General features: G+C 53.0%; 1 protein-coding gene across 11 annotated transcripts in view; it reads right to left on the bottom strand.

Annotated features, from left to right (window-relative positions):
• Positions 1-991: 991 nt before the first annotated feature.
• Positions 992-11,760, bottom strand: part of LOC140460839 (uncharacterized) — a 34,216-nt gene continuing 23,447 nt past the window's right edge. For 8 of the 11 annotated variants that reach the window (XM_072555512.1, XM_072555516.1, XM_072555523.1 and 5 more), the window contains 6 exons: positions 8,770-8,844; positions 8,168-8,212; positions 7,841-7,900; positions 3,947-4,006; positions 2,633-2,692; positions 992-1,324 (listed from right to left, as the gene is read on the bottom strand). In XM_072555512.1, the coding sequence (XP_072411613.1) occupies positions 1,308-1,324; positions 2,633-2,692; positions 3,947-4,006; positions 7,841-7,900; positions 8,168-8,212; positions 8,770-8,844 (317 nt within the window). In that variant the 3' untranslated portion in view covers positions 992-1,307. The remainder of the gene's footprint in view (positions 1,325-2,632; positions 2,693-3,946; positions 4,007-7,840; positions 7,901-8,167; positions 8,213-8,769; positions 8,845-11,760) is intronic. The other 3 variants (XM_072555519.1, XM_072555518.1, XM_072555520.1) reach the window with 3 other exon arrangements.

The following is an 11,760-nucleotide window of genomic DNA, read 5'->3' as shown; positions in this document are numbered from 1 at the left end:
CTCAGTATATCTCTGTGTATGTCGGTGTTAGTGTGTCCCTCTGTGTATGCGTGTGCAAAGGTGTTAGTGTATCCCTCTGTATATATGTGTGTGTGTGTGTAGGTGTTAGTGTATCCATGTTTATGTGTAGGTGTTAGTGTGTCCCTCTGTGTGTGTGTATATAGGTGTTAGTCTGTCCCTCTGTGTATATCTGTGTGTGTGTGTGTGTAGGTGTGTCCCTCTGTGTATATGTGTTCCCCTCGGTGTATCTGTGTGTGTCAGTGTTAGTGTGTCCCTCGGTGTATGTGTGTGCGCGCATAGGTGTGTATGTGTCTATAAGTGTTAGTGTGTCCCTCTGTGTATGTGTGTGTGTGTGTAATATATAGGTGCTAGTGTGTCCCTCTGTGCATATCTGTGTGCGTGCGTGTGTAGGTGTTAGTGTGTCCTGTGTGTGTGTGTGTAGGTGTTACTGTGTCCCTCTGTGTATCTATGCGTCAGTGTCTGTGTATAGGTGTTAGTGTGTCCCTCTGTGTATATGTGTGTGTGTAGGTGTTACTGTGTCCCTGTGTGTGTGTGTGTAGGTGTTAGTGTGTCCCTGTGTGTGTGTAGGTGTTAGTGTGTCCCTGTGTGTGTATAGTTGTTAGTGTGTCCCTGTGTGTGTGTAGGTGTTAGTGTGTCCCTGTGTGTGTGTAGGTGTTAGTGTCCCTGTGTGTGTGTATGTATGTAGGTGTTAGTGTGTCCCTCTGTGTGTGTGTAGGTGTTAGTGTGTCCCTCTGTGTGTGTGTGTAGGTGTTAGTGTGTCTGTGTGTGTGTATGTATGTAGGTGTTAGTGTGTCCCTGTGTGTGTGTAGGTGTTAGTGTCCCTCTGTGTGTGTAGGTGTTAGTGTGTCCCTGTGTGTGCGTGTGTGCGTGCGTGTATGTTGGTGTCTCTCTGAACATCCCCACTGCCTGGCCCCGTGTCAGGTTCCATTGTGTCTTAGTTCCTTCCCCAAAAATGCCAGACACAGTTACGTCAGTTAAAAACCTGAAGTTGTATTTGGTTCCCTCAGCAAGTAGACGTTCCCGGAGCTGAGGCACCGACCTCACTTCACTGCCTTCCTGAGTCTGCTGCTGTCTGGTGGGGAAGAGGAGGTCAATTGTCCCTCTGCAGCTCTGCCTGTGCCCCTTCTCCACAAGGGCTGAGTCCAGGGGCGAGCCCACCTCCACACAGAACCCCTCAAAGGGGGCTCCCCTTCTCAGGTGGGGCCCGGCACGTGCTCTCGCCCCTTGGCGGACCTGTTCGGCAAGGGGAGGCCTCGCTGCTCATGGCTTTCCGCTCCCGGTTGTCGTCAAAGGTGGCCGGATTCTGCGGAGACAAGACCGGGAATGTCGATCCTGCTGTGGGTACAGCGCGGACATGGAGGGCACGGATCTCAGCCTGTTCCAAGCTGCCGGAACGGATCCACATCCTAATACCAGTCAAAGTCTCCTGATCCAAGGCACCGCAGCAGAAAAAGGCCACTCGGGCCATCGGGTCTGCTGCTCCACCACTCGGTCGCTTCTCAATCCCCCTTCCTCCCCCTAACCCTCGCTCCCCGTGCACTAAAGCAAAAACACCGGCTCACATATGAAAACGAGAGGACGCCCAGGGAAACACAGAGGTGGGGCAACAGGGGGACTCTCCGAGGGTCTTTGAGAGGGAGAGAGTCCCAAAGGGGCCAGCGTTGGATTCCTTGGACATGTTTAAGGCTGGGTCCTGCTGCATCAGGGAGGGGCTTGATGGGAAAGGTGCTCGGGAATCAGGGCTTGAGGACCATGGTACAGGATTTGGGGGGGTGGGGGGGGGTGGTGTTGGCCTGGAGGGGCCGAATGGCCTCCTGCTGCTCCCTGTTGGTGGAACAGCTGCTGCAGCACGTCACCCCGGGCTCTCCTACCCAGCTCGGGCCTGAACACAGCCCACACGGAGACCTGCTCAAGTCAGGGGGACCCACAGCACCCACACCAGGGTTAGGAAACCTCAAAGCAATTGAAGGAGCCTGAGTGAGCTGGACGGGGCCCTACAGGACACAGAAGGTCTCAGAGATGGGCAATAGCCAGGGATGATCATGTCCCACGAAGGAATATTCAGCGACATACAGTCCTCGCCCAATCCGAACGCCAGGCATGCGGTCAGGATGTCCTAACTCATTCCCTAAGGACCAGCTGCATGTGAATGAGAGCAGAACCGGACCATCGCTCCCAGGGGGAAGGTGTCTCCGCCCGGACAGGATCGGACTCCGCTTACCGCCACCTCCCCACACCTTAACCCGGCTCGTCCACCCCTGGCTCTTCCCTCGGTGGTGGTGGGAGGAGGGAGGGAGGAAGGAAGGAAGACCAAGAGGAAGAGAGAGCGAGAACGCACGAGTGGGAGTTAGAGACAAGAAGTGAGAAAGACAGAGAGAGACAAACACAGAGAAGGAAAGGCACAGGAGAGTGAGGCACAGAGTTAGAATGAGAGTGTTAGAGTGAGTGAGAGGGGGAGAGAGAGAGAGAGAGAGGAAGGGGTGGTGGGGAAGAGAGAGAGAGAGAGAGAGAGAGAAGAGGGATGGACAGATGAATGGATAGACAGACAGATAGATAGATGTTCAGAGCTGAACAAAGAGGTTTAGAGCTGAAAGCTCACAGACGGTGTTACCTGTGTCTGGAAGGCTTGCTTGCGTCGTGTTGCCGATGTTGATGGTGTAACTGTTGACCACTGAGAGCCGGGAGAGAAAGACAGATGTTACAGTCAGGGACGTCTTGAGCTTGACAGAGATAGTAACCTCCCCCACATACCCCCATCACCACATCCCTAACCCAAACCCCACCTGCCAGCCCAACCCCAAACCACAGCCAGTCTGCCGAAACGGAGCCTGAACCCTCAGGGGCTCAGCTCTGGGACAGCCCAGTTTGGGAATGGGGTGAATATAGAGGTGGATAAGATTATGAGGGGCATGGACCGGGCAGGTAGGAAGTCGCTGCTCCTCCTTATCGAAGGGTCAGTAAGAAGGGGTGGGGGGAAGAAGGGGGAAAAGAGTGAAAGGCAGGAGGTTTGGAGCAGTGCTCAGGAGGAATGGTTCCACCCAGAGGGAGGGGGTAGTAAATGGGGAATCCACCGCCAGGGAGAGGGGATGAGGTGGGAAACCTACACCCTCTAAACAAGCTGATAAGCACTCGAAACGTCAGAACGGACATTCCGAGACAGGGATTGGGCCCCGCATCAGCAAGTCGGGACATGTGGAGGTAGGATACCATTGACCAGAAGGGCTGAACAGCCTTCTCTGTCAGAGTCTGTGACCCTTGGAGGCCTCGGGGCAGAGGGGGGTGGGGGGAATGCAGGAGACACACACAAAACCTGAGGAGTCCTTTGTGGCCTTGTGGGGTGGGGTGGGGTGGGGCACAGTGGAGAGAGGATGGGACCCACCCCACGCCCAGGCCATGGGGCTACCCTCCCACTCTCACCCACCGGTGGCACCGTATAAAAGGGATGGAGAGACGGAGGGAGAACAGTCAGGGAGGGAGGGAGGGAGAACAGTCAGGGAGGGAGGGAGGGAGGGAGGGAGGGAGGGAGGACGGACAGGAGGGAGGGAGGGAGGAAGGACGGACAGGAGGGAGGGAGGGAGGAAGGACGGACAGGAGGGAGGGAGGGAGGGAGGACGGACGGACAGGAGGGAGGGAGGGAGGACGGACAGGAGGGAGGGAGGGGAGGGAGGGAGAACGGACTAGGAGGGAAGGAGGGAGAATGAACGAGGAGGGAGGAAGGGAGGATGGAAGGGGAGGGAGGGATTGAGGGATAACAGACGAGGAGGGAGAACGGACTAGGAAGGAGGGAGGGAGGACGGACGGGGAGGGAGGACGGACGGGGAGGGAGGACGGACAGGAGGGAGAACAGACGGGAGGGAGGGAGAACAGATGAGATGGAGGGAGGGAGAATGGACGGGGAGGGAGGGAGGGAGGGAGAACGTGTTACCTCTGTCCAGGAGGCTCACTGGGGATGGGCTGCCGATGTTGATGGTGTAACTGTTCACCACTGTCAGCCAGGAGAGAAAGACGGAGACATTACAGATAGGGACATAGCTGTTCCACCACAACCACAACTCAGCTCCATCACAAATGGTCCCCGGTGGCCCCTGGCTTCCTTTGATGCTAGGCTCCTCCCCAGCTCTCACCACCCCACCTTCCCACCTTGCCAGGATGCCGGTCAGAGGGCAGCCCAGGCTGGGCAGAGTGTCACCGCCCTCCTTCTGTAACCCCACAGCCCACCACCGTCTTCGTGCAGCTCGGGGCTGCAGTCTGTCAATGTGGATTCTTATCTTAACAGTCAGCAGGCTGTAGGTCTCTTGCATTTTTCTGAGGGGCACAGATTGGGAAAATAAACAAGCTCTTTTCCCTGCGGTGTCCAGAACTAGAGGGGCATAGGTTTAGGGCGTGAGAAGATTTAAAAGGGACCTAAGGGGCAACCTTTTCACTTAGAGGGTGGTGTGTGTGTTGAGTGAGCTGCCAGAGGATGTGGTGGAAGCTGGTACAATGACAGCATTTAAAAGGCATCTGGACATGGACATGAATAGGGATGCGATTAGGCAAGATTTAGCATTCATAGGATGGGGAAGGAAACTGCAGGGGAATGGGCACAATCGAAATGTGGAGCTTATTCAAGGAACAGCTACTGCGGGTCCTTGAGAAGTATGTACCTGTCAGGCAGGGAGGAAGTGGTCGAGCAAGGGAGCCGAGGTTTACTGGAGAAGTTGAATCTCTTGTCAAGAGGAAGGAGGCGGCTTATGTTGGGATGAGACGTGAAGGCTCAGTTAGGATGGTTGGGAGTTACACATTATCCAGGAAAGACCTAAAGAGAGAGCTAGGAAGAGCCAGGAGGGGACATGAGAAGATAGGATCAAGGAAAACCCTCATATCAGGAATAAAAGAATGACTAGAGTAAGATCAGGGCCAATCAAGGACAGTAGTGGGAAGTTGTGTGTGGAGTCCGAGTAGAGAGGAGAAGAGCCTATTTTTCATCAGTATTCACATTAGAAAAAGACAATGCTGTTGGAGAGAATACGGAGATAGAGGCTACTAGACTCGATGGGATTGAGGTTCACAAAGAGGAGGTATTAGCAATTCTGAAAAGCATAAAAATAGATAAGTCCCCTGGGCCGGATGGGATTAATCAGAGGATTCTCTGGGAAGCCAGGGATGAGCTTGCAGAGCCTCTGGCTTTGATCTTTATGTCATTGTTATCTACAGGAATAGTGCCAGAAGACTGGAGGAGAGCAAATGTAGTTCCCTTGTTCAGGAAGGGGAGTAGAGACAACCTGGGTAATTACAGACCAGTGAGCCTTACTTCGGTTGTGGGTAAAGTGTTGGAAAGGGTTATAAGAGATAGGATTTATAATCATCTAGGAAGTTGGTCAGGGATAGTCACCATGGTTTTGTGAAGGGTAGGTCATGTCTCACAAACCTTATGGAGTTCTTTGAGAAGGTGACCAAATAGGTGGATGAGGGTAAAGCAGTTGATGTGGTTTATATGGATTTCAGTAAAGCGTTCGATTAGGTTCTCCACGGTAAGTTATTTCACAAAATAGAGACGGCTTGGGATTGAGGGTGATTTAGCGGTTTGGATCAGAAACTAGCCAACTGAAACAAGACAGAGGGTGATGGTTGATGGGAAATGTTCAGTTACTAGTGGGGTACCACAAGGATCTGTTTTGGGTCCACTGCTGTTTGTCATTTTTATAAACGACTTGAATGAGGGTGTAGAAGGATGGGTTAGTAAATTCGCAGATGACAATAAGGTCGGAAGACTTATGGATAGTGACGGAGGATGCTGTAGGTTACAGAGGGACATAGATAAGCTGCAGAGCTGGGCTGAGAGGTGGCAAATGGAGTTTAATGTGGAAAGTGTGAGGTGTTTCACTTTGGAAGGAGGAACAGGAATGTAGAGTACTGGGCTCTAAGATTCTTGGCAGTGTGGATGAGCAGAGAGATCTTAATACTCTCTAGGTACATAGATCCCTGAAAGTTGCTACCCAGGTTGATAGGGTTGTTAAGAAGGCGTACATTGTGTTAACTTTTCTTGATAGAGGGACTGAGTTTCAGAGCCATGAGGTCATGCTGCAGCTGTACAAAACTCTGGTGCGGCCGCATTGTGGAGTATTGTGTACAGTTCTGGTCACCGCATTATAGGAAGGATGTGGAAGCTTTGGAAAAAGGGCTCAGAGGAGATTTACCAGGATGTTGCCTGGTATGGAGGGAAGGTCTTATGAGGAAAGGCTGAAGGACTTGAGGCTGTTTTCGTTAGAGAGAAGGTTGAGAGGTGACTTAATAGAGACATATAAGATTAGCACTGCTGCCTCACAGCACCAGAAACCTGGGTTTGATTCCAGCCTCAGGCAACTGTGTGTGGAGTTTGCACATTCTCCCCGTGTCTGCGTGGGTTTCCTCCGGGTGCTCCGGTTTCCTCCCACAGTCTGAAGATGTGCAGGTCATGGTGAATTGGCCGTGCTAAATTTCCTGTAGTGTTAGGTGACGGGGTAAATGTAGGGGAATGGGTCTTGGTAGGTTATTCTTCGGACGGTCAATGTGGACTTTTTGGGCTGAAGGGCCTGTTTCCACACTGTAAGTAATCTAATCTAATCTAATCAAGATAATCAGAGGGTTAGATAGGGTGGACAGTGAGAGTCTTTTCCCTCGGATGGTGATGGCTAGCACAAGGGGACATAGCTTTAAACTGAGGGATGACAGATACAGGACAGATGTCAGAGGTAGGTTCTTTACTCAGGGAGTAGTAGGGGCGTGGAATGCACTGCCTGCAACAGTTGTAGATTTACCAACTTTAAGGACATTTAAATGGTCATTGGATAGACATGTGGATGAGAATGGAATAGTGGAGGTTAGATGGGCTTCAGATTGGTTCCACAGGGTCGGTGCAACATTGAGCTAGTGATATGAATGCAGAGTATGCTACGAATAGGACAGGTTTAGAGGGATATGGGTCAAGTGCTGGCAAATGGGACTAGATTAGGTTAGGGATATCTGGGTCAGCATGGATGGGTTCTGTGCTGTATGACTCTGTGACTGAATGCCAAACTGAACGCACCGCTGAGGGTTAGCTGGCCCCAGGCAACAGTAGCATATCGAAGTGTGGCAGCAAACTGGAGGAAGGTAACATCATCTACTGTAGCCCCTGCACCTCTGATCAGCAAGAGAACAAAACAAATCAGAACAAGACTCAAACAGAAGGCCTGCAGCCCAGAGAATGCCTTATCTCTGTCCGGAAGGCTGGTTGATGTCGGGCTGCCGATGTTAGTGGTGTAACTGTTCACTGCTGTGAGCCAGGAGACAAAGACGGAGAAGTTACACCAACCCCCTCCTAGCTCCCTGACACCAACATCACCCAGAGCTGCCTGGAGCTCACCACACTCCCAGAACATGGCACATTGCCCAGGGGGTGTGAGTGACCCTGACAGGGCCTGTGACAGCCTAAAGGGGGTGGGTGGAGAGAAGAACTGACCTGCCTCGACGGGAGGGGGGGGGAGCAGTGAACTGCCCTGTCCTGGGCCTTGTGGGGGGGCCTGATGGGGCTTGGTGATCTTGTCCAGGCCTGTGTACTGGGTGACAGTGACCTGAATGCAGTCAGGAGCTCCAGGATTCTGGACTAACCCCTGCTCCCTTGTGCCTCCTCCTCACCCTCACCAACTTCCCCCAAAGCGAAGCAGCAATAATACAAGGTGGGGGGGGGGGGGGGGGGGTGGTGGAGGGGGAAGAGGAAGAGCAGGGGGGAGGGAGGAGAAAAGGAAGGAGGGGAATGGAGGGAGGGGTAATGGGAGGTAGAAGAGGGGGAAGGGGAAGATGGAGGTAAAAAGATTACCTTTCTCCGTAGGGCCAGCCAGCGGCGGGCAGTGGATGTTCACTGTGTAATTGTGTGGCACTGTGAATGGGGGGGGGCGGGGGGGGGGGAAAAAGAGGGGGAGAGAGAGAGAGACAAAGAGGGTGGCTCACATTAAGGGACACATCGCACAACACCCTGACCCACCACACCCCCAAACACACTCACAGCAACCCCCCCGCCAAACACACACATACGTGCACAAGGGGAGATGGGGAAGGCAGTGGGGGAGGGGGGGGGAGGAAGTGGAGGGGGAAGGGCCAAGGCGGGGGGAGCGGGTGGGAAGGAGGTATGGAGGCCGGGGGTTACCTCTGTCGGATGGCCCGCCGATGTTGATGGTGAAATTGTTGATGCCTGCGAGCAGGAGGGAGGGACAGGGAGAGGGAAAAGAACAACAGATTTACTCACAAACCACAGCCCCGACTTCACTCCCACCAGCCCCCTCCCCTCAACCTCGTCAGCCCCCTCCCCTCTCCTCCACCTGCCAGCCCCCTCCTCTCCCCACCCCAACTGGCCTCCTCTCCCCCCCCCACCCCCACCCCCACCCCCAACTAGCCTTCCTGAAGGTTGAGCAGTAAAGTGTGGCCTCATGGTGGGAGCTGAGGGCCCAGCCTGGGTGACTCGAACGGAGATCACTGTGACCTTATTGGGATATATTTGGGCCCGGTGGTCACTACACCAGGAGGTTGGGGGGGGGGGGGGGGGGCGCATTCACAGGCCCTGGGGAAAGTCACACACAACCTGGTAGAGCCTACCTGACCTCTGACCTCACTCGACAGCATCTACCTGACCTAAGTGTAGGATGGGGGCAGGGGAGGGGTTGGGGAAGTGAGGGGAAACTGCCTAGAGTCTAGAGGCCCACACAAGACCCTGATGTGAACCAGGGAGAGACAGAAATAAAAAACACTTACATCTCAGAGAAGTGTTGCTTTTCTCTGGGAGGCTTGCCGGCGTCGGGTTGATGTTTATGGTGCAATTCCTGGTGACTGCAGAGGCAGGGGGAGAAAGGAGGGGGCTTTAGGTGGATCCGCACGCCTTTCCCCGGGCCCACCATCCCGACCCCTTCCCGGAATCCAGGGCAGCAGGAGCCAAAAGCCCTTCAAACCAATAGACTTCAACTCTGAGAAAGCCCCATCGATTCCCAAACAGAACAACTCCTGCCTGACTCACCTGGATCATAACCGAGCAAAAGCATTCTGGCAGCAGGGAACCAGACCTTTTGGTCCGTGCCGACCAGATAACCCAACCTAATCTAGTCCCATTCACCAGCACTTGGCCCGTATCCCTCTAAACCCTTCCTATTCATGTCCCATTCTTTTTCAATGCTGTCACTGTACCAGCCCCCACCACTTCCTCAGGCAGCTCATTCCACACACGCACCACCCTCTGGGTGAAAAAGTTGCCCCTCGGGTCCCTTTTATATCCTTCCCCTCTCACCTTAAACCTATGCCCTTTAGTTCTGGACTCCCCTATCCCAGGGAAAAGACTGTCTATTTATCCTATCCATGCCCCTCATGATTTTATAAACCTCTATAAGGTCACCCCTCAGCCTCCGACGCTCCAGGGACAACAGTCCTAACCTGTCCAGCCTCTCCCTGTAGCTGAAACCCTCCAACATCCTTGTATATCTTTTCTGAACCTTTTCAAATTTAGTGATGGGCAGCACAGTGGCTCAGTGGTTAGCACCGCTGCCTCACAGCGTCAGGGACCCACATTCAATTCCAGCCTTGGATGACACCCCCTCCGTGTCAGTGTGGATTTCCTCCAGGTGCTCCAGGTTTCTCCAACAATCCAAAGATATTAGATTCCCTACAGTGTGGAAACAGGCCCTTCGGCCCAACAAGTCCACACGCCCCGCCGAAGCGTAACCCACCCAGACCCCTACATTTACTCTTTACCTAATACTATGGGCAATTTAGCATGGCCAATTCACCTAACCTGCACATCTTTGGACTGCGGGAGGAAACTGGAGCACCCGGAGGGAACCCACACAGACACGGGGAGAATGTGCAAACTCCACACAGAGAGTTGCCTGAGGCAGGAATTGAACCCGGGTCTCTGGCGCTGTGAGGCAGCAGTGCTAACCACTGTGCCACCCAGGTGCAGGTTAGGGTGGATTGGCCGTGCTAAATTACCCATAGTGCCCAGGGATGTGTAGGTTAGGGTGGATTGGCCGTGCTAAATTACCCATAGTGCCCAGGGATGTATAGGTTAGGGTGGATTGGCTGTGCTAAATTACCCATAGTGCCCAGGGATGTATAGGCTAGGGTGGATTGGCTGTGCTAAATTGCCCATAGTGCCGAGGGATATGAAGGTGAGGGTAGATTGGCCCTGCTAAATTGCCCATAGTGCCCAGGGATGTGTAGGTTAGGGTGAATTGGCCGTCCTAAATTACCCATAGTGCCCAGGGATGTGTAGGTTAGGGTGAATTGGCCATGCTAAATTGCCCATAGTGCCCAGGGATGTGTAGGTTAGGGTGAATTGGCCATGCTAAATTGCCCATAGTGCCCAGGGATGTGTAGGTTAGGGTGAATTGGCCATGCTAAATTACCTATAGTGCCCAGGGATGTGTGTGTTAGGGTAGATTGGCCGTGCTAAATTACCCATAGTGCCCAGGGATGTGTATGTTAGGGTAGATTGACCGTGCTAAATTACCCATAGTGCCCAGGGATGTGCAGGTTAGGCTGAATTGGCCATATTCCTCTATTCTTCCTACCAAAGTGCATAAATCTCACTTTCCCACATTAGATTCCATCTGCTACTTCTTTGCCCACTCTCCTAACCTGTCTTAGCCTTTCTGCTGCCTCGACTGTGTTGCCGGAAAAGAGACACCTTAGGTGCAGGCTCATGGCTCCTTCAAAGTGGACTCTCATGGAGACATGCCTTTGTTGGTCAGGGCATTGAGTATAGGAGCTGAAAACGTGTTGCTGGAAAAGCGCAGCAGGTCAGGCAGCATCAAAGGAGCAGGAGAATCGATATTTCGGGCATGAGCCCTTCTTTAGGAATCATTGAGTATAGGAGTTGGGAGGTCATGTTGCAGCTGTAGGGGACATTGGTGAGGTCACTTTTGGAATACTGTGTGCAATTCTGGTCCCTCAGCGATAGTTAAACTTGAAAGAGTTTGGAAAAGATTTCATAGCATTATAGAATCCCTGTAGCGTGGAAACTGGCCACTTTGCCCAACAGGTCCGTACCGACCCTCCGAACAGTAATCTACCAAGACCCATTCTCCTAACCTATTACTTTATATTACCCAGGACTAATACAACACACCTACACATCCCAGAGCACTATGGGTAATTTAGCATGGCCAATCCACCATAACCTGCACATCCCTGGGCACTATGGGTAATTTAGCATGGCCAATCCACCATAACCTGTACATCCCTGGGCACTATGGGTAATTTAGCACGGACAATCCATCCTGACCTGCACATCCCTGGGCACTATGGGTAATTTAGCATGGCCAATCCACCATAACCTGCACATCCCTGGGCACTATGGGTAATTTAGCATGGCCAATCCACCCTAACCTGCACATCCCAGAGCACTATGGGTAATTTAACATGGCCAATGAGGGAGATTTAACCTTGAAGGGGAATGGAGGGCTGGGACATTGAGGGTATTCAAGGCTGAGGCGGAGAGATTTTTAAATCAGGAAAGGAATCAAGGGTTATGGGAAAAAAGGCAGGAGAGTGGGAGTTGAGGATGATGAGAGAATGGAGGAACGGACTCGATGGGCTGAATGGCCTACGGCTGCTCCATATACTCCCGGTTCTATTGCCTCCGGACCCTCACTACGGTCTTGGTGAGGCCCACAGGACGCTGCCCAACACTCCTGCTGCCTCTTTGACCCTGGGCTCGCATGGCTCAGAAGGGGCACAGGGTGCCCTTACCCACCG

This window comes from Chiloscyllium punctatum, chromosome 36 (assembly GCF_047496795.1).
Source record: "Chiloscyllium punctatum isolate Juve2018m chromosome 36, sChiPun1.3, whole genome shotgun sequence".
Taxonomy (NCBI): Eukaryota; Metazoa; Chordata; class Chondrichthyes; order Orectolobiformes; family Hemiscylliidae; genus Chiloscyllium; species Chiloscyllium punctatum.
Note: the sequence above shows the minus strand (reverse complement) of the source record. Positions and strands in the feature narration are given on the sequence as shown.